The sequence below is a fragment of the Chiloscyllium plagiosum genome, chromosome 5, assembly GCF_004010195.1.
Source record: "Chiloscyllium plagiosum isolate BGI_BamShark_2017 chromosome 5, ASM401019v2, whole genome shotgun sequence".
Classification (NCBI taxonomy): domain Eukaryota; kingdom Metazoa; phylum Chordata; class Chondrichthyes; order Orectolobiformes; family Hemiscylliidae; genus Chiloscyllium; species Chiloscyllium plagiosum.
Window position 1 is genome coordinate 97,243,855 of NC_057714.1, and position 19,769 is coordinate 97,263,623.

The 19,769-nt window shown below is 42.3% G+C and overlaps 1 protein-coding gene across 2 annotated transcripts in view; it reads left to right on the forward strand.

Moving 5' to 3' along the window:
* adarb2 (adenosine deaminase RNA specific B2 (inactive)) overlaps window positions 1-19,769 on the forward strand; it is a 736,380-nt gene that overhangs the window by 691,509 nt on the left and 25,102 nt on the right. For both annotated transcript variants that reach the window (XM_043690659.1, XM_043690662.1), the window contains one exon: window positions 10,768-10,949. In XM_043690659.1, coding sequence (XP_043546594.1) covers window positions 10,768-10,949 — 182 coding nt within the window. The remainder of the gene's footprint in view (window positions 1-10,767; window positions 10,950-19,769) is intronic.

The window sequence follows — 19,769 nt, forward strand, 5'->3', positions numbered from 1 at the left end:
AGGTGAATTGGCCATGCTAAATTGCCCGTAGTGTTAGGTAAGGGGTAAATGTAGGGGTATGGGTGGGTTGCGCTTCGGCGGGTCGGTGTGGACTTGTTGGGCCGAAGGGCCTGTTTCCACACTGTAAGTAATCTAATCTAAAAAAAACTGGGAGGGAAGTTCCCTCCCAGTTGGGGAACCCTTCAGCGGTCCAGGATTCCCTCCCAATTGGGGAACACTTCAGTGGTCCAGGACATTCAACCTCGGACCTTCGGGTGACCATCCTCCAAGGCGGACTTTGGGACAGGCAGCAGTGAAAAGTGGCCGAGCAGAGGCTGATAGCTATGTTCGGTACCCATAGGGAGGGCCTCAACCGGGACCTTGGGTTTATGTCACATTACAAGTGACCACCATTGCACTATACACACACACACAGACACTCCTACACACACAGACACACACACACACACTCCTATACACACAGACACACGTATACACAGACACGCACACAGACACTCACACACACCCTTACAGACACACACACTCCCATACTCACACATGCATCCTCTCAGAGACTTAGACCACTCTGGGTGCGTTGCTCTTTGGAGGGTCGGTGTGGACATGTTGGGCCGAAGGGCCTGTTTCCACACTGTCAGTAATCTAATCTAAATCTAATCTAATGTTACAATCTGTAAAAGAACCCCTTACTCCCATTCACTGTTTCCTGCCTGTGAGCCAATTCTATAACCACGCCAATATACTACCTCCAACAGCATTGGCTGTTATGACTATTATCTTTCTACTCAGGGCACAGATGCCCTGGAGAGAGAGGCAGAATGCTTCTGCCTCTCATACCCAGCAGTTTGCTGCACAAAATGGAGTCAGGATTATTCGGCAATAGCAAGAACTTGAGCCATTCATTGCCCTGCTGTAAGATATGTTGGACCATTTTGTCTAAGGCCTGAAAGACTGCAGCATTGCTAAAGGAGAAAGTGCTTGAGCAATGTAAAACAGTGCATATTAACTGAATGGCAACTTTTCACCCAGTAAAGGTTTGGTTTGTTTGCTATTGGCCATATTACACTGGTTTGGGATTAAATAAAACTATATCATGGATTAAGTACAATTATGCAAATTATGTTGACAGAGAGCAGCTAATGTTTCCTGGAGGTAACAAAATGGACTCATTGTTTTCGTATGAATATCATCTGCAATGTTATTTGCGCTTTCAGCCTCGAATTTATGTAGATGAATAGGTTACCTTAACGACCCACACCAACAGAGATCATCTTCCCTTAATCATTTATCCCAGATGGCTGCTTTTTCTCGCATGATATTAAAAGATGGCTTTAATTCACAGTGTTGATTCTGCTGGTGAGTTAATATAGAGGAAAGAATTGTTTCTGTTTCTGGAAATTATTGAAGGAACTTTTTTTATGGCGATATGTGTCGCCGGTTCCAGAAAAGCAGATTGCTCTCCAGGTACAGAACATTGCCTTTAACAGTCTGTAATTATCACAAAGTATTCTCTGTTAATTGACTGATTCAGAAAGCTAAATATAATGACTACTTATTAATCATGGAAGGAGGTGTACAGTGGCAAGGCAACTGCAATAATTGCACTAACGATGGAGAAACGTTAATTAATGAAAAGAACAATGATGTAAAAAATTAGGTACATAATGTTTAGCCACTGATTTAATATGCTTTGGGAACTCATTAGTGTGCATGGCAGCAATGGAGCTTTGGAGATTGTTACAGCACCCATACTGTGAACCTCTTGCTCAGAGACGAACATCAGCCTCTGGTGTTGTGGCTCACTCTGTTGAAAGTGTGATAATGGTGGGACTTTCATTATCATTTCATGGATGGAATTGTCAGCATGGACCGGAGCTTTTCAGTTACCGTGTGCAGTGGGTTCATCAGCTCAGCCGGCCAGGCTAACGCAGGCAGACTGATATCAACAGCGTGACTGACATCAGCTGAGATTACTATGAAGGTCTCTCCTTCTCGGCTTCTCCCTTCACCTGAGGCATGATGACCCTCAGGTTAAACCACCACCCTTTGTTTTATTTCAAAAATATACTTTATTCATCAAAAAATCTTTATATACATCCATAGTCACTAGAGCAATTTGATTTTGTACAGTCTTTATATATGGAAAACAAACAAACCCAAGGCATTTCTTACATGTATAAGACTATATTTACATACATCTGAGGCACTAGGAGGGCCCAGTCACTGAATGGAGCTGCCTGGGACGAAACTCAACAAAAACCATTGCATCTTCCTCCAGACTTCCTTTGCTAAGGCACTTTCTAGAAAGAGATATGTGACAGTCTCTTACCCCACTGCTTCAAGGGCAGCGTGTGGTGGCACAGATTGATCGGGCATACATGAAGGATCTCACAGATGGTGCCCTTCTCACCACCACCTTTTGGAACCTTTCTGATTCCCATCCATTCATTGAGACTGCACTAATGATGTTGGTGTAGTGCTGTCAGATCCAATTACAGATTCCCTCTCCGAAGCCCATTTTGGAGAGCACATCCCTGATGTAAGGTGCAATATCCTGTCGAAGGCCTTCTCCTGGTCCAGGCTGATGAAGCAGGATCCACCCTCCAGTCCTGCACATAGACAATCATATCCATGAAGAGTGCAAGGCTCTCAGAGATCGTCCAGCCTGGTACAGCACAGATTTGGTCTGGGTGAATCACCGACCCCAGAGCAGAGCTGACAGGATTTTATAGTCTACATTCAGCGGTGAAAGGGTCACCAATTTCTAATTTCCTGCCTCTCCCCCTTGTGGATGAGAGTGTTGATACCTCTCCTCATGGATTCACACATGCTACCTGACAGAAGCATACTGTCATACACCTACAGTAGGTCCTGGCCAATCAAGTCCCAAAGAGCTGAATACAACTCGTCAGTATGTCAGAAAGAGATTACGCAACCAAGCCATCTTCTGCCTTCAGGCTGCTGAATACAGAGCTCCCCTGTGCACCTTCTGGAAAAAGAAATGTGAGCACATCTCATCGTGCTACACGATGCAGATTCTGGACTGGAAGATTATCTTGGAGGCTTCAGAGGCAAATAGCGAGACCCCATCGTCTGCACCAGAGTGGGTTCTGCAGGCTTGCCTGGAGTTTTGACAGTTCCCTCTCTCTCCTGCCTTCTGAACACCTTTGAGGATGAAGAATTTCTTCACATTCCCCTTGACTATATCCCACCAGTCCACTGGAGACTCAAAGAGGAGTTTCATGTATCTCCAACCTGTGTCATCCCTTTTGAGATCCTCAATGTTTTCTGGGGTCAACAGTTGCACATTCAGCTTCCACGTTCCCTTGCAGGCCCACTGGTCATCCTGTTGGTGACAGTCAGGCAAAAGGGGGCAGTGATCAGAGAACACTAGCTTGACGTCAGTGGATCTGACTAAGAATGCTCAAGACCCAAACAAGAAATCTATTTTTGAGTAGGTAGACCTAGGTGGCTATGGCCAGGCATATCTACGCTCTGCTCTGTCTGCAGGGATGCTGAAATCATCGTGCAACTTGGCAAGATTAACCATTCCCATCAGGAATCTGGACATGGCGTCTGGATCGCCCATCAGCATCGATGATATAGTTGAATTCTCCAATCAGAATGACGGGCCTGGACTTTGCCAGCAGTGGGATCTGCTACAGGATGGCCAGCCACTCACTCTTTACCACAGGGGTGTACATGTTAATAAGATTCATGGCAGTGTTTCCATACATAATGTTTGCTACAAGGAGTCACCCACTCACTCCCTCCTTAATCTCAGAGATGGCGAAGTTGCCTCCTCGCAGCAGAATCCCCAGGCCATAAAAATGGAGACTGATTCCGCCCCACCCCCAACACTGCAGCAACTCAAAGGTTTATGGACCCATTAGCTTGACTATCTTCTGTAGCTGCTGAGCTGTGGTATTCCACACTCCTGCAGAAACAGACAGTCCACGTGGAAACAGATTGCGTGGTAGATTTAACACCACACACATTAATGCTGGCAATTTTAAAACCCATTTTGAGAGTTTATACTTACCCATAAACCCAATGTTCATTCATCTACAGTCTTGTCACTGGGAAAGTCCCAGCATCCCCGTGGGGTGGGCGAACTGTTGGACACTCTCTGCGCTGCAGTAGCCATCCTATTCCTCCCTGGGGGCAGTGCTGTGATCCAGTACCATCAGGGCAAGAGGAAACCAGCAAGGTCTGGGTCTGAGTTTGACAGAGGGGCTGTCGTGCTCTGCTCCTTATTTGGGGTGTTGCTGCTCCTGGTTGCCTGTAGCTGTGGTGTGTTGCTTTCCCCTTGGTTCCCAATGGCTGGAGGTTGGGTTTCACCGAACCTCTCACACCATCCGGAGTTTCTGGGTTGGAGGGGTGCTCCTCTCCTTCTCCCCCATGGTGCTGTGCCTCTTTGTCTGTTGGTGGCCATTCCTCCACATGTCGTCATTGTCAGAGGAGCTGCCCGTATAGCCATCATGCCTCTTTCCAATTTGCCGTGGAGCTGACGCATTTTCCCTTTGTGGTTGTTCCTCACTGATATCCACTCCCCTGCCTCTTCCGTTTCCTCCTCCTACTCCATTGACTCTGTCTGTAGAGGTGAAGATTGGGTCCATTGCTGTCGCTCTGCACTGGCACCTTCTGGCCATTTGAGCAGGTGTGGTACCCTGCCATCCTGGACAGGCCTTGTACAGGTGATCTGCTTTCCTACACTGGTTGCAGCTCTTGAACTGTTTGCAGTCCTTAGTCAGGCGGCCCTCCCATTTGCGCCTCCTGCAGATGGTCACTTTGCAGTCCACTGCCGTGTACGCTGATGTCCCATAGAGTTCAATACATTTTGGGCTGCCCCTCATAGGTTAGGTAGCCTTGGCTCTCTCTGATCATGAAGCTGTGAGTGGCTGGACGATGTTCCCACTGGCATCCACTTCAGGGTCACTGTGACCTGCAACTTGCTGGTCCAGATTCTGAAGGAGCCCACTACATCAGTGCTGCCTCCTTCCAACTGGACGTACCTTCCCAGGAGTAAACAATCGGTGGTTATAGGGCCCAGAGAGAGCGTAGGACAATTGGACGATCAAAGAACTGGGGTCAAGATTAGAGTTCCTGTATCCGAGGAACAGGAAAATCGATGTTTCGGGCAAAAGCCCTTCATCATGCTCCTCGGATGCTGCCTGACCTGCTGTGCTTTTCCAGCACCACTCTAATCTTCACTCTAATCTCCAGCATCTGCAGTACCCAGTTTTGCCTGGTCAAAGAACTGGATAACGATCAGCCTAGGAGAATGAATAGCTACTAATGGGGATTATTAGTGGCTAACAATGAGTTGTATATAATATCATTTGCTCCATTCCTCCTCCCCTACCCTACCTTCCGCATAAAACCTTTTTCTAGATACCATAGGTTCTAAGGATGGGTTACTGGATGCAAAACATTAACTTTGATTTCTCTCCACAGATGCTGCCAGACCTGTTGAGCTTTTCCAGCAATTACTGCTTCATTTCCTAAATCTAGATTTAAGTTTTGTGGCAGAATATAACAATATCCACAGAGACAAAATTAACTTTTAAGTCGTGATAGAGTGATGTAACTTTCAGCATCTGCTTTTGCGTAAAAGGCAGAAATTCATTAGAAGCATTAAGTACTCAAGAAGCAGCACTTTGTCACAGCAGGTTTTCAGGCAGGCATTAGGAGGGAAATCAGAAACCACTTCATTTCAGCCGTCTGCTGAAACGATAATTTTAACGGCCTTCTAATTACTTAGCTTGCGCAATCTTTGAATCAAAGTCAGAGGCAGGCTGCACAGCAGATTTTTTATCTCCTCACTTTGCTGTATTCTGGCCTTTGCTGTCGCCAGGTGCACTGTCAACAGGAGGGAAACCACGGGCAAAAAATAAAATAATACAAGGGCCCCTGCCGTGTCACTGTCAGAGGGCAGGTTATAGGGTTCTCAGTGAAGGCTACGAAATGAGCCACCTGCTCATCCAGGTGGGCACAGGCTGGAGAGACAGAGGGGAAACTGGGACATGGTTTCCTGCTTCCAGCCCAAATTTGCTTCGTAAAGCTGGACGGATCTTTCAACTATTTCACAGACCATTTCTGTTCAACACACTAAGTGATCAGTTTCCTTAAATGTACTGAGATATCCATTAAATCGAAGGCACTGAAATAAATAAGTGACCCTGTAAGCACTGCTTTAAACTAGAATATAATAAATCCATACTGCTTCCTCTATGATAAAGTATATGCAATGTAAATATGCTGTTTGTGTTTACCTCCCAAAATATTACAATCCGAATATAAACATGAAACTATTTACATCATTTATAAAGATTTTCATTTCTAATAAACTTTAGCTACAGTAAGTAAAAGCATCCAGTGTTTACATTGGTTGTGAGCAAGGCTGGAGAAGAAACTCTCAACATTTCTTTGTTCATTTGCAGCTTCCCCCATTCCCTGAGTCCCATTGTAATTTGTCCTGTGATTTCAGTCATGGTTCAACTGCTAGAAATCATGACTTTTTAAAGTCACAAGGTTGTGGATTCGAGTCTCAATCTCGGGGATATTCCAGTGTAGGGCTGACCGCATGCTTCACTGCCAGAAATGAGACATTAAGCCCAACCCTATCCGCTCCCTTCGTGAATATTGAAGATCCACTTTTGTGTTTACCAATATTCATCCATCACTTCACATCATTAATGCATTGCAGTTTCCTGCACACCAACTGCCTTGTGTCTACAATTCAAAGGTACTTCATTGGCTGTGGCTCAGTGGTTAGCACTGCTGCCTCACAGTGCCAGGGACCCAGGTTCAATTCCCGGCTCAGGCAACTATCTGTGTGGAGTTTGCACATTCTCCCAGTGTTTGCGTGGGTTTCCTCTGGGTGCTCCAGTTTCCTCCCACAGTCCAAAAATGTGCAGGTAGGTGAATTGGCCATGTTAAATTGCCCATAGTGTTAGGTGAAGGGGTAAATGTCGGGGAATGGGTCTGGGTGGGTTGTTCTTCGGAGGGTCAGTGTGAACTTGTTGGGCCGAAGGGCCTGTTTCCACACTGTAAGTAATCTAATCTAATCTTATATAAATGTAATTCTTTATGGGACCATGTGTTATGTGAAAGATACTGTAAAAGGGCAGGTTGCTTTTTTTCACAAGGGCTTGGCTTAATGTATGCATATTATTTTTCCCACGAGGAATATAAAACTATATTTAAACAAAATATATGAACTATTGTCGGAGTGCTGAAATTAAATGTAATTTCACAGCAATTGAGAGGAATACATTTGTAAATGTGTCATAACGAATGTTTATTATAAATTAATAACCCATGTTACTCAACATTACTAAATTTACACATTAATTGCACTTGGTAGCTTAACAAAAATATTGTAAATGATTCCAGTGATATTACAATAGTTTTACCAAAAGATGTTAATCATCTATTGTCATAGCCTATCTGCATTATTAACAATAATGATATTAGCACTCAATTAAAAAGAAAATGAAATTTATGCATATATGTACTCATTTAGAGTACAGTATCAATTTTTACTGTTTGTGATGGTGGCCACTAATTCTAGCCTTATTTACTGCCATTAAGTAATGTTTAGGTGTGTGTAAAGAGAAAGATAGAATTGTACCATAATAGGCATAATGGTGCAATGTGTTAATTGTATAGTTTCCTCATCAACCCCGTTCAGAGATGTTGTGACATAGTCCTGGATCAGATGGGATTCAAACCCTGGCTTCCTGGTACAGAGATTTGGGCACTACTGAATATTGGTAATTATTTTCAGGCAGTGGTCTTTATTCGGGTACTCACCTTTGCTTACAGCCATAGAGGCAACAGGAATGTGTCAGATTTCAGATTAAAAGGTTGCATGTTCAAATTACACCAGACTCATGAAGTCCTACTGGAAGTCTTGTTTAAGGAGTCTTATGGCACAGTGGTGTTAACCCTTGCTTTGTAGGAAAAGATCTGTAATTCAAGTCCTGCCTGCTCTGAAGGTGCATTATAACATGTCTGGCCAAGTTGATTAGGAAACTACCTTCTACAATTACCACACAAAAAATAATTATCGATACAGGAGGATGGAAAGATTTTGTGAGGTACTGGTATTGTCCCCACCTCTGGAGCAGAAGGTCTGGGTTCACGACATACCTACCACATGTCCAAACAGATTGATTTAAAAATATTATTTACCTACAGGGCGGACTGAAAGTATCCTTAAGCCTGGAAATCAGAAATTAAAACAGAAATTGCTGGAAAAACTCAGCAGGTTTAGCAGCATCTGTGGAGCTAAATCAGCATTAACGTTATCTTTGAAAGTGTCCTTGTTGGCTATTTAAAAACATCTGGAAACTAAAAGGTAGCATCAACAACAAAACAAAATCAAAAAGCTGTCAGATTGTCAGAAGAAACTAAATGGTTTGATAATATCCTGCAGAGAGGGATTCGTGTCTTTGCAACTCCTGCATGTCACACCAGGCTTACACCAGTCTGGTTGATTTCTACCTGCCCACTGAAGTGATCTAATCAGCTTTTCCATTGTATGAGATCACTGCACATAGGATCAATTAAGGAGCACAGGAACACTGCACAGTTTATTCAGATTAAAATTTCAAAAATATGAAAACCAAACACAACTTGTCACAAATGTCCTTCAAGGATTCACCAAAACTTCCATCTACAAGATACTGACAAAGGAGACTTGGTGAATCATTGTTTAATATTCTTTAATTCAATAGTGGTTGTGTTACTAGGAGGTAGATCAAAGAGAGTGACTGTATCTCCACAATAGATGTAACAGTAAAGCTGTTGCCCATGGCATGTGGATTTACAGTTGACCTGTATACCTGTCTCTCTCTCTCTCTCTCTCTCTCTCAAGTCATGATTTGGAGATGCCAGTGTTGGACTGGGGTGTACATAGTTAAAAATCACACAACACCAGGTTATAGTCCAACAGGTTTAATTGGAAGAACACTAGCTTTTGGAGCGCTGCTCCTTCATCAAGTGGTCGTGGAGGGCTCAATCCTAACACACAGAATTTATAGCAAACATTTACAGTGTGGTAATGCCCCAACCCAGACAGACAGACACACACACACACACACACACAGACAAAGACCCACATGCACACATATATTTTGTGGGGTGAATTTGTACTTGTAGGGTTACATTGTACTCTGCTCAAACACTGCATGCATTCATCTGCTATGTGGGTCTTTGTCTGTCTGTGTGTGTGTGTCTGTCTGGGTTGGGGCATCACCACATTGTAAATTTTTGCTATAAATTCTGTGTGTTAGGATTGAGCCCTCCACTACCACCTGATGAAGGAGCGTCGCTCTGAAAGCTTGTGTGCTTCCAATTAAACCTGTTGGACTATAACCTGGTGTTGTGTGATTTTTAACTCTCTCTCAAGTGTTTATTAGCCTCAGCGGAGTCGATTACAATGCTCAGATATGAACATAGATCAGATTTGACAAGAAAGACAAAGGAGCTTTACATTTGCTTCAATTTCATGAGGTTTGAGTTGTAAAATTAGGTTACGGTATTTAACCCTTACTTGCATTTGACAGTATAGAACGTTTCCCCATAGCATTATGAATCTACCAGTTGTAAATCCTTTTCCAATAATTTGGTTGTTGTTCACTCTCAGGATGTCAGATCTTCAGTTTCTTATACCTTCGCTGAGCACCCATCTCCCCATCCCAAACAAATATTTTATTTTCCTCATTCAAGGCATAAGAGCAGCATTTATTGACCATCCATAACTGCCTTGGAGGAGATGGTGGTGAGTTGCCTCCCTGAACCACTGCAGTCCTTGGAGTTGCAGGGATATCCAGAGATAGAGTGGAAGAGAATGAAATAGGGTGATCCAGGGTGGAGTGGAGGAGAGTGGAGCAGGATAGACTGAGGTGGTAATCAACAGGCCATGTGGTCTTCACATAGGAGCAGTGTGCCCTAATCCATCCCATACCTGCTACACCTCCTCACAACCAAAAACCTGCAAATCAGAGGGAGTTTCCCCCTAACCTGGGAACTGACATTCACACCCTTGACTCAAGATGAGCAATGAAATATTTAGAGCTAAGATTAGAAGCTTTCTCACTCAAAGGGTTGTGAATCTTCAGTGCTATTTACACTCAGTTGTAAGGAATATTCAAGACAGAGCTTAGTAGTTTTTTGAGCACTAAGGGTATGGAGGAATTTAGGGAGTGGGCAGAAAAATGGAGTTCAGCTGGATTAGTCAATGTTATATTGAATGACTGTTCAGTCTCAAAGGGCCAAATGGCTTCACTCCTGTTATTATCAATGTTTTTATATTGTCATGACTCACAATTTGGTAAGAGGGAGAATGGTAGTTGATAATAATAATGAATTCTGACTACATATCTAAATTTCTGACTTGTGACCCCACTACATTAACACCAAAACATTCATAATCTTACTACTCCTTTGTTTGTCCCTTAAATATAAATGCAGGTCACAAATTTATCAGACACGTGTGTACAAGCCATCTGTACTAAATTGTCATTAGCCAAACTGCCCATTCAACACTTAATTGCAGTGTAGCGCAATTAGCAAACGAGAAGCTGGTTACGCCAAATTAACTACAAGTTCAAATGAAAAGTGCTCAGCTGGGAGCAATCTGGTTTAGCTAGACTCCTGTATAGAACAAACACAACCTGATGCAGTGAAATGATTCAGCATGAGACTTCTTAACCAGCGCATTTTATTTTTGCTAACTCCTGAACCTTTCCCATATTTCAGGTGGAATATTCTGGGTGCTCAAGGATCTCTCCTGAGCCATTTCATTGAACCAATCTACCTGCAAAGCATTGTGTTGGGAAGCACGCACCGTGTTGGTCATCTTTCCCGTGCGTTGTGCCAGCGGCTGGAGGATGTTGTTCACCTGCCACCACCTTATCGATACAACCAGCCCCTCCTCAGTGGTATGTTATCAGTCTTATAACAGTTAGTGACTGTCTGGCCTTGTTGCAGCCTGTGATGTGCAGCCTCTCTGTGCATTGATTTTGTCCTCCTTTAAAAAAAATCTAGGCATCCAACGAAATAAAGATTAAGGAGAATACTGTGTGCAATTCTGGTCTCCCTGCTATAAGAAGGATGTTGTGAAACTTGAAAGGGTTCAGAAAAGATTTACAAGGATGTTGCCAGGGTTGGACGGTTTGAGCTATAGGGAGAGGTTGAATAAACTGGGGCTATTTTCCCTAGCGCGTCAGAGGTTGAGGAGTGACCATATAGAGGTTTATAAAATCGTGGAGGGCATTGACAGGGTAAATAGACAAAGTCTTTTCCCCATGATAGGGTAAATAGTTAAGGTCTTTTCCCCATGATAGGAGAGTCTAAAACTAGAGTGCATAGGTTTAAGATAAAAGGGGGAAGATTTAAAAGGAACCTGATAGGCAACTCTTGCAGGGGATGGTGCATGTCAGAGGAAGTGGTATAATTACAACATTTAAAAGGCATCTGGATGAGTATCTGAATAAGAGGGGTTTGGAGGGATATGGGCCAAATGCTGGCAAATGGATCTAGATTAGGTTAGGATATCTGGTTGGCAAGGACAAGTTGGACCGAAGGTTTGTTTCCGTGCTGTACATCTCAATGACTCTATGAGCTGTGTTTGCACTGTGTTAGATCAGTATAACCCATATGGAATCAGGGAATATTAAGGATTGAGGTATTATAAACCTAAATGAATTGCATCTAAAACAAACACAGAATATACTGGAGAAACTCAGCAGGTCTGGCAACATCTGCCGTGAGAGAAACAAAATTAACATTTACTTCACAACTGAAGAATGAGCCAAAGAATGGCGGGTAGAGTTCCATCCTGATAAATATGAGGCGTTGCATTTTGGTAAGACAAACCAGGGCAGCACTTACACAATTAATAATAGGGCTTTAAGGACTGTTGTCGAACAGAGAGACCTAGCAATGTAGGTATATAGTTCTTTGAAAGTGGCTTCACACGTAATCAGGGTGGCGAAGAAGGCACACTTGTCTTCATATGTCAGAGCACTGAGTATTGGATTTGGGATATGATGTTGTGGCTGGAAGGCCTCGTTTGGAGAGGTGCATTCAATTCCTGTTGCCCTACTATAGGAAGGATATAACTAAACTTGGAAAGAGTGCAAAAAAGAGTTACAAGATGTAACTGAGACTGGAGGTTTAAGTTATAAAGAGAGGCTGGATAGTCTGGGAAACTTTTCCCTGGGGCATAGGAGGCTAAAGGCGATCATGTAGAAGTTTATAAAATCATGAGGAGCATGGATAAGCTGAATAGCTAAGGCCTATTGCCCAAGGTAGGGGAGTCAAAATCTCAAGGGTTTAGGTTTAGGGTGAGAGGGGGAAGATTTAAAAGGGAACTGAGGAATGACCTTTGCACATAGAGGGTGGTGCGTGTATGGGACAAATTGTCAGAGGAAGTGGTAGAAGTGAGTACAGTAACAACATTTAAAAGACATTTAAACTGATATATGGATAGTGAAGGTTTCAAGGCATATGGGCCAAGTGCAAGAAAATGGGACTAGTTCAGTTGTGGAAACCTGGTCGGCATGGACAAAATTGGACACAAGGGTCTGCTTCTGTGCTGTATGACTCCATAACTTCAGTTCTGAAAAACTCGAACCAGACTTAAAATCATAACTCTCTTTTTCTCCCTGCAGATGCTGAGTTTCTCCAGCATTTCCTGTGTTTGTTTCCAATGTTCAGCCGCCACAATATTTTGCTTTAGCATGAATACCATCTAAAGACGTGTCAGTTCATGTGTTCTGCAATGTTTTGGACTGGTTCAAGACATTAATTCACCTGGTTTTGGTGCTGTCCACTTACACCAGCCATAAGGAGAAAGTGAGGACTGCAGGTGCTGGAGACCAGAGCTGAAAAATGTGTTGCTGGAAAAGCGCAGCAGGTCAGGCAGCATCAAAGGAGCTGAAGAAGGGCTTATGCCCGAAACTTTGATTCTCCTGCTCCTTGGATGTTGCCTGACCTGCTGCGCTTTTCCAGCAACACATTTTTCAGCCCTTACACCAGCCATAGCCTGGTTTGAAGATACAAGGTTTAAACTTGTGCACTTGTTTGCAGAGGCTTTTCAGATGATGCTCATTTTTTAAAGCTTGCCAGCAGCTTTAGGGACATCTTAAAACAATAGAGTAGAAACACTACCCCTGTAATTTTAATTTAAGAATAGATGCCAGATAGATATTATCTGCAAGTGCAATGTATTTGGAGCTGTTCTAACCAAGTGCCATATATTTATAGGTTCTACTGACCTCATGCAACTGCATAGTTTATTGAACAAATGTGAATTGACCTTATTGTCGCTCAATGTTCACCCAAATTTAGAATGGAAAGACATTTTAAAACCATTGTTCTGAATTGTTTCTGCCACTACGAAACATGACATGTTATTCCCTTTTCATATAAAATTGTCATGTCGTGGTACTAGCCCACTAAGCTTTCCCAGCTTCCAGCCCATCATAGGAATACTCAAGGATGAGGAATTGGATGGCCCCAAGGAGATGAGAAATCTGGCACCTCAGGGATTGGATCTCCATGGGAATTAGTGGCTGCCCACAACAACCCTTCCCCACCCTGACACTATCACTATCCCAGCAGCAACCTCTTCTGGAATATCATTGCTCAGAGGGGAATCTGCCTTGTCAATCAGACTAGTCGCAGGATGGGTGTCCTGTGTCATTAAAACTCTACAGCGTGCATGGAAAACAGGATTTCCAAACTTCCAGAATGTAACTCCTTCCCTCCATTCACAGGACCCATGCTGGTAAATGACAGAGTTGTCAAGTCAGTTAAATGTCCTTGCATTCATATTTTATCATAATCAAATCTTCATGGTAATGACTGACATATTAAAGATAATAGAAAAAAATGCTCTTCAGCAACAGTGTGCACAGTCTGGCAGCTAAAAGCATAAAAATGAAATTCTAACTTGTGTATTGATTCTGTTTGGTAACATAGCCAATTCTTTCTCTTTCCCTCAATATTGAAGAACTTGACCTGGAGATTAATTTTCACACACTTACTTGCATTCTTGTCATCTAAAGTTGTTCTCTTTCAGATGTTGCATATTCCTTAAATTAATAATCAGTTTGATTATCTAACATGTTCCCTGATTTTGCAATATAAGTTGAAGCACAGAGTAAGAGTTCTATTTTTATTCTCAATCTCTCCCAGTTCTTAAAGTTCCTTGGTCCCGAAGACCTCATCCACATCCCTCATGGTGTGCTCTGAAGCACAACTCGAAACCTAGACAGGAGACACCTTCTTACATTTGTACATATTTCTGGCCAGCAACTTAACTGAGAACTGAAGTAAGTCATCCAACAGTGGCAAATTCAAGTCAACCTCCAATTCAAAACTTAGAATAAAGGAACTCAACTGCATAAATTGCACCAAGTTACCATACCCTCTACTGACTTTTCTCTGTGTGAGATGTAATAACTTGGCAATTTTTATCCACCTGAGGAATTAACACTGCATACAGGTAGATAATGACTATTATACAGGTAGACAACCCTTTATCCGAAATCTTGAAATCTGAAAAGCTCCAAAGTCCGAAGGTTTTCTTGTGAAGTATTTTTCTCATTAACAAGGTTGTTTGGCGTGCAAACAGTTAACCCAAGTCAACACCCACTCAATGCGTGTCACTCAGATGCGATGGAGGGAGGGGGGAGGCATGGCCCAGCATGGCAGGCCTCAATTCTGTCTCAAGGCCTGTTTTACTCAGTGAGTCTGCTCCTCTGGTAAGATTTTTAAAAATTTCACCATCAAACTGTCTCTTATTCTGAAATCCGAAAAATTCTGAACCAGCTGGTCCCGAGCATTTCGGATAAAGGATTGTGCACCTGTATAACTAAACTCTGGAAACTCTGTGTTAAAAGTAAAATAAACACAAGGCTGAAATTTAGAATTTCACTTTTATGCTTTTAGCTGCCAGATCGTGCGCACTGTTGCTGAACGGCATAATTTTTTTCTATTATTTTTAAAATGTCAGTCATTAACTTCTTAATTTAAGTTTAATTTGCATTTTAGAGATAATTGCTTACTTAGACAGAAGCCAATTTAATGAAGCATTGGTACTTGGGTAAAGAACACAATTTGGAAATATTAGGCACATGGTTTCTTAATGTTGTGGTGAACCAGTGAAACGACAGGATTGTTGAATGGTTACTGAGTATGTTAATTTCATAAAACAGGCTTTCATTTTAATCTGTTTCCTTTTGTGTGTTTTATTAACAGCAAATTTTGTCAGAACCCTTTGAAATATTTAATTCTAACAAAGCTTGACACTGTGTTTCCCAGCATTCAGCATCATGATAATCTCTGAATAGAGACAGGTGACTTGTCATTGCAACACAGTTATGTTGGCAGTCACTGCCATCAAAATAGAACAAGTCGACACAAAGGGAAATAGCATACCCTGTCAGCAGAATCTGATATAGCATAGGAAGCCTGTCCAGTTTTTAAATATATCACCTAATTTATTTCTATGAATAAGGTATATATTGAAATTAAAAAAAATATATCACCTAATCTTGTCAGCATTTATTCCCAATTCCTAATTACCCTGAGTACCACAGAATGGTTTACAAAGGCATTAACGCATGGAATGTGTTGCCAGTGGTGGTGGTTGGGGACATTTAAGCGACTGCTGGGCATGCACATGGATAGCAGTAAGTTGAGGGTGCATAGGTTAAGTTATTATATTTTACATTAGGATTAAACCTGGGCACGACATTGTGGGCCAAAGGGCCTGTTCTGTGCTGTACTTTTCTATGTTCTAAAGAGCAGTCAAGAGTCAACCAAGAATGTAGCATGAGCCAAACAAGAGGATGGGTTTCCTTCCCTAAAGTGTGTCAGTGAGTCAGTGAGGTTTCTATCAGAATCCAATAATGTCATGATCATTTTTAATGACATTTGCATGTTACAATCCGAGGAGGGTGGGTTCTAGGTTGTTTGGCTTTAGGTTTCTGAATTTTTATCTTTTTTTTTAATCTCTAGGGTGGGGGAGTTCAAAATGAGGGGGCAAATTTTTAAAGTGAGAGGAGAGAATTTTAAAAAGGACAATTAGGGGCAACGTTTTTTACACAGAATGGCTCGTGTGTGGAATGAACTTCCAGAGGAAGTGGAGGACGCAGGTACGGTTGCAACATTTAAAGAACATTTGGATAAGTACATGAATAGGAAAGGTTTGGAGGGATATGGGCAAGTGGGACTAGTTCAATTTGGGAACATGGTTGATGTGAACTAGTTGCACTGAAGGGTCTGTTCCCATGCTGTATGACTTTATTCCCACCTAAATCAAAACCCTCCAGCTTTGGAGACTTAAGATTAACCACAAAGGAGTGGATCCTTACTTGATTTATTTTTTAGAAGGCAGAGTTTAAAGAGTGATCTTTGATTTTTTTTTTACAAAAAGATGGTTAAAACTTCTCTCTTTTTGACTGATTTCCTTTTGATTTCTTTTTCCCCTTCGTGACAACGCCATGGGTTTTGAAGAGTGCTCTTTGATACTAAACTGGGAGGAATAACTGATTCTGACAATTTGACAGGATGAAGGAGCTGAATTAACATCAGTCATTACCCAAGCCTTTTATTAAAACTTACAGTCATGTTAATTCAGCTTAGTCTCACTGTCAGCCTCAGTAATTCCTCAGAGTCAGTCTCTACCAAAACCATTCAAGAAGCCACTTACCTGGCATTTTTTTACAGTTTTGACGAGCTAATGTGCATTTTACATTTAAATTGTGCACTTGGCTCCTTCCCCATCAGCTGCAACTAACATATTATCTTCACGATCGACTCTGGTCTGACAGCAACAAAGGTTTGACAGCTCCTCTCCTGGCCTGCTCCTGATGCACAGTAGCACTGGGTGGCTTACAAGAATGAGCATAGGAATATTGACTGACCCGTAATGATCCCCAGATATATACAGCATGTCCCAAACAATTGGCATTCCTTGTTTAGCACAATGCATACACTTTCCACACACCCCGGCCCTGATCCCCCAAACCGGACCATATCATCTCCCCAGAAAATGGAAAAAATAGATTTTTTTTCCAAATCTGAGGATTCCTCCCTTACTTAACGAGACAATCAAATGGATTACTCATGCCATGGGTCACCTACAGTGTCTACCATTTACAAGAGCTGAGGTGTGCCCTCACCAAAAGCAGATTGAGTTTCAAGGAATTCAATTGTACAAGCCTTTCCCAGAGGTCCACCATTCTCCAGGGAAATGAATAGAACATAGAACAGTACAGCACAGTGCAGGCCCTTCGGCCTTCAATGTTGTGCCTACCTTTTTTTCTATTCTAAAATCAAACTAAACTACATATCCTACATTTTACTATCGTCTATGTGCCTCTCCATGTGTCATTTAAATGTCCCTCATGTATCTGACTCTACTACCACCACTGACAGTGCATTCCACGCACCCACCACTCTCTGCGTAAAGAACCTACCTCTGACATTTTCCCTAAACCTTCCTCCAATCATCTTAAAATTATGCCCCCTCGTGATAGCCATTTCTACCCTGAGGGAAAGTAAATCTCTGGCTATCCATTTTATCTGTGCCTCTCATCATCTTTTACACCTCTATCTAGTCACCTTTTATCCTTCTTAGCTCTTGTCAACCTCTGTCCATAAGACATGCCCTCCAGTCCAGGCAGCATCCTGGACCACTCTCTGCGTAAAGAACATTTTCCCTAAACCTTCCTCCAATCATCTTAAAATTATGTCCCCTCGTGATAGCCATTTCTACCCTGAGGGAAAGTAAATCTCTGGCTATCCACTTTATCTGTGCCTCTCATCATCTTTTACACCTCTATCTAGTCATCTTTTATCCTTCTTAGCTCTGTCAACTCTGTCCATAAGACATGCCCTCCAGTCCAGGCAGCATCCTGGTAAATCTCCTCTGCACCCACTTTAAAGCTTCCGCATCCTTCCTATAATGAGGCAACCAAAACTGAAGGCAATATTCCAAGTGTGGTCTAACCAAAGTTTTATAGAGCTCACAACTCTTAAACTAAATCCCCCTGCTAATGAAAACCAGTGCACCATAAGCCTTCTTAACGATCCTATCAACTTGGATGACAACTTTGAGGGATCTATGGACATAGACTCCAAGATCCCTCTGTTCCTCCACACTGTCAAGAATCCTGCCTTTAACCCGGTAATCTGCATTCAAATTCAACCTTCCAAAATGAATTGCTTCACACTTTTCTAGGTTGAACTCCATCTGCCAGTTCTCAGCCCAGCTCTGCATCCTATCAATATTCCATTGCAACCTACAACAGCCATCCACACTATCCAGAGCTCCACCAAATTTATGTCATCAGCAAACTTACTAACCCATCCTTCCACTTCCTCATCTGAGTCATTTATAAAAATCACAAAGAGCAGAGGTCGCAGAAAAGGTCCCTGTGGAACACCTCTGGTCACCGAGCTCCAGGTTGAATACTTTCCATCAGCTACCATGCTCTATCTTCGAAGGGCCAACCAATTCTGTATCTAGACAGCCAAATTTCCCTGAATCCCATGCCTCCTTACTTTCTGAACGAGCCTACCTTTGGGAACCTTATCAAACGCTTTGCTAAAATCCATGCACACCACATCCACTGCTCTACTTTCATCTGTATGTTTTGTCACATCCCCAAACAATTCCACAAGGCTTGTCAGGCACGACCTGCCACTCACAAAGCCATGCTGACTATTTCTAATCAAACTATGCTTTTCAACTGATCGTAAATCCTGTCACACAGAATCCTCTCCAATAATTTGCCCACCACTGATATAAGACTGATTGTTGTATGATTCTCAGGGTCAAGTCTATTCCCTTTCTTGAACAAGGGAATAACATTTGCCACCCTCCAATCATCTGGTACTACTCCAGTGAACAGTGAGGACACAATGGTCAGAATAGAGGAGAGTAACAATGGAAAATCTGTGTTGAGAACCACGCATTTCTGTGGTTGATGAATTATGTGAACACAGAGATAACAACATCAGAAAACAACATTGTAGTTCGTCCAGCTGATCTCATAGCTTAAGAAAAGCCACATTATATCCTATTACTCTTCCATCTAGTCTTCCATTAAAATATTGCCAAACTCTCTTTTCAATTTGCAACAAAGTCTATCTCCACTATTTCCTGGGAAAATCCATTTCATGCATTCAGCATCGTCTATTTATATACTGAGAAGGTCAACCTCAAGAGAGGCTAGACAATTTTTTTATGCCTTTTAACCTCGGTAATGATTAAAATCACTGACATTCTGCAGGTCACCAACGTGGTAGAGGAAACAAAGAGAAAAAGAGACGTACATGAACAGAGAGAAATCAGGAATTTGTAATAGTTTACATGGAATTTAGCCGTCTATCATCAAATTGTGATGGATCACATCAAACTCTACTCTATTCTCCTCTGTTGTTTCATAATGCAGAATTGGCCTAGAGGGCAAATATAACTTCTGCCTTTATTCAGAACCATCACCTTCCCATTGTCAGTCATCATATGCCTCACTCTCCTTACCCCTGAATGAATGGAGGGAGTTAAAGCCAAGACCAAAGTATGGCTGGGACCAGAAAGCTAAGTTAAAGTGGGCATGATGTGGAGGTGGGCAGCGTGCTCCCACTTCCTCCTCATTGTTTGCCAGTCCCTAAATAGAATACGTCTAGATTAGAAACTGAATTTTATTTCAAGCCTTATTTTTCTCCAGTAACTAGCAGAG